General features: G+C 36.0%; 1 protein-coding gene across 1 annotated transcript; it reads right to left on the bottom strand.

Annotated features, from left to right (window-relative positions):
• Positions 1 to 265: 265 nt before the first annotated feature.
• Positions 266 to 2,233, bottom strand: LOC133831112 (uncharacterized). The gene has a single exon (XM_062261277.1). It carries the CDS (start codon positions 2,055 to 2,057, stop codon positions 624 to 626), a length of 1,434 nt encoding a protein of 477 aa, XP_062117261.1. The 5' UTR covers positions 2,058 to 2,233; the 3' UTR covers positions 266 to 623.
• Positions 2,234 to 3,080: the final 847 nt, after the last annotated feature.

The raw sequence follows: 3,080 nt of genomic DNA, 5'->3' as shown, positions 1-3,080 counted from the left end.
CCAGTCCCACCACAGCATTCTTTTTCTGTCACAGAATACTATTATCGAAAACATAATAAGAGAAGTTTGAGTAAAAATACCAAAAGAAGCCCTCACTCTGCTGTATTATAAAATATCTCAGCATTCTAGGTCTGCAAAATAGACTTTTTTATCCATCTAATCTATTATTCACTTTGGAATATAGAAATCATTCAATGCAGCAAAAAATTTAATACATAACACGAAAGAACCTCGTATAAGGTGAATCTAAAAAAGAAAAGATAGAAAAAAAAAAGGGTCCAGCATAACTCAATTGACTACAAGAATGAAGGCTCACAGCTACAGCAGCACAAGTAATTCCAATTTCCAACAATGATATGATTTTCTCATGGTACTGTAGGGTTTGAAACAATTGATTGCAACATAATATACACATGTAGGATTGAATACCAGGCGGTATATACACAAATAGTATATTGCCTTGTGACAAAGTACATACAACTCATTGTTGGTGACCACTGATAACTCAAACAACGGCAGTGCAAAATCACTTGGGATTGCAAATTAAGAGAACGGAGCACTGCATGTTTACCCGCTGATTTATGGTCTCCAAGAGAAAAATGCCATTCAATTACCATTGACTATCATCTAAGGCCATCAATCAAGTTCTCCATTTCCCTTCGCCCAAACCTCCTTCCCTGAGAATTAGCATCTTTACATCTTGCCGCAAAGTAAAAGATAAGCCAAACAACCATGAAGTAAACTTCCATGGTGGACTGAAAAAGCTTGGCAAAAGACTTGCCACAAACCCGAGCCAAAACCCACCTCAAAAATGAGCCACAAAACACAGCTTCCAAACATTTAACTTGGACAGCTTGGTTAAACATGGTGGATATCAAATAACAGCCTTCTTTAACAATTTCTCTTCCACTCTTCCTCGAATCAACTATGGCAATCCAAGCATCCACAGCGAACACAAAAGCCACAAATGTATCCAACAAGAACCAAGTAAACAAAAACCCTGAAATCTCCTTTTCGAAACCTCGAATCCACGGAGACATAACAGAGAACGGCATCAGTTTCAACCTCACAAACAACTTGAAAAACGAATACTGGTCTTCAATTTCTCCAAAATACCACAAACCAAGAAGCTGAGTCAATGCATCTCTCACTGCCCATCTCATTAGAATGAACCCAGATAGCCTCTTAAGCCCTAATCTTGACCCATCCCAGATTAGTCCAGCAAAAGAATTAAATCGCCCTAATAGATCATTAACAACAGTGGTGAAAACAATGCCCAAAACCCAAGAATACGTTACCAGAAACCCTAGTATTACCCACCCATAAGCTGCAGATAAGAAACTCACAAGGAAGAACAGCAACGCCGCATCACGACGGCCGAGCTCCAAACCCTTAATGAAGAACTGCAAATCCACAATCCGATCCGATTCTTCTTGATGACCGTTCTCCAATCCAGACGATACACCGTCTTGCTTCTCCTCGTCTTGATCCTTCTTCTCATCTTTCTCCTCGGTTCTAAAAGTAACCCCATACCGAACAACCTCCGAAACCCTAATCCCATTATCAATAACCAGATCGGAGAAACCCATCTTCGGACCCAAGCTGGTGTACAAAACGATGCTAGCATTAACGGAATCTTTTCGATAAGATCCAAAGAGGCTTCGATCATCGTCGTCATCTCCAGAAAAGAAGTCATCGTCGAGGGTTCCAACCCTAGTGAGATGAAGAAAAGGTCGACGACGGTGGTGTCGACGAAGCGTGGCGGGAGAGGGGGAATCAGATGAGGAGGAACGAAGACGATTATTCTGGTGTTGGTTTCCGGCGAGGTCGAGGCGAGAGAGGAGAGACTTTAGAGAAGGGTCACGATCAATGAAGGAGGTGACGAAGTGGGTGCCATTCTCGACGACTGTACGGAAAGAGAAGATGAGGAGAGAGAGGAAGAGGAAGGTGGCGAGGTTGGTGGTGAAGGTGGTGCTGGCTTCTCTAAGAAGCTGGGCCGTCGTGCGGAGGTTGCTCAGCCGTGGATGGTGGTGGTGGTGGTGGTGGTGGTCGCTCATGGCGCCGCAGCCTCTCCCAATATCACCAAAATATTTTTTTATTTTATTATTTATAATTTTTTGAGGTTTGAATTATTTGTTGTTTTTGGTTTTGATGTGATTCCAAAGTTTTTTTTTTGGGAGAGAGATAGATGTGAATTACAACAACTCAGAACAAAGAGATTGGAAGAATGAACAAAGGGCGAGTGGGAATCACGCGCTTCCACATGGGCCATATATGTCTCTTATTTATTTATTTATTATTTGGTAGATGAATAATTAAATTATAATAATGCATAATTATTATTTTTTCCTTAAAAAAAAGAAAAGCTTCGATGACAACCTAAAAGAAAATTAAGAATCCTTACAAATAAAAATTAAGAACAATGAGCTGAAAATAATAATTAAAAAGTCAATGAAGTAAAAGTTTTCTTTCTAAAAAAAAATTATATATATTAAATGTTTCTAAATCAGGTCATAACTATTTTCCATTTTAATCAAATGTCTTGGATTATATCATTGAAAGTAAATATCACAGAATTTGGATTCAAAATTGTTGTTTTGTATATATACACTAGGAACGATCAATATCCCTTTTATTTAATTTTATTTTAAAAAATTATTAATTAGTTTTATTAATTTTTTATGATTATTATATAAATCTTAAATAAATAAACAATATTATATATAAAAAAAATGATACAGACATATTAAAAGAAATATTTAACTAAAACATTATTTAAGTTATTTTTTTAAATAATAATATAATTTATCACAAACTATCATATTTAAAATACAAAACATTCATGATATTATTTAAATCACACATCAATGATTAGAGAATAAACTTCTTTATTCTCGATAGAAGATAAATGTTACTCTAATATCTTATATAGTTACATAGTCATGCTATTTGTACACATGATACTTATATGTAATGTATTTATTATGTATTACATATTAATGTAATAATAATATTTTATAGGATAAATATCATTTTGGACCTCGTGTTTTGCAAAAGTTACCGATCGGATCATGTGTTTT

This window comes from Humulus lupulus, chromosome 4, assembly GCF_963169125.1.
Source record: "Humulus lupulus chromosome 4, drHumLupu1.1, whole genome shotgun sequence".
Taxonomy (NCBI): domain Eukaryota; kingdom Viridiplantae; phylum Streptophyta; class Magnoliopsida; order Rosales; family Cannabaceae; genus Humulus; species Humulus lupulus.
This window is presented reverse-complemented; position numbering and strand designations above follow the sequence as displayed.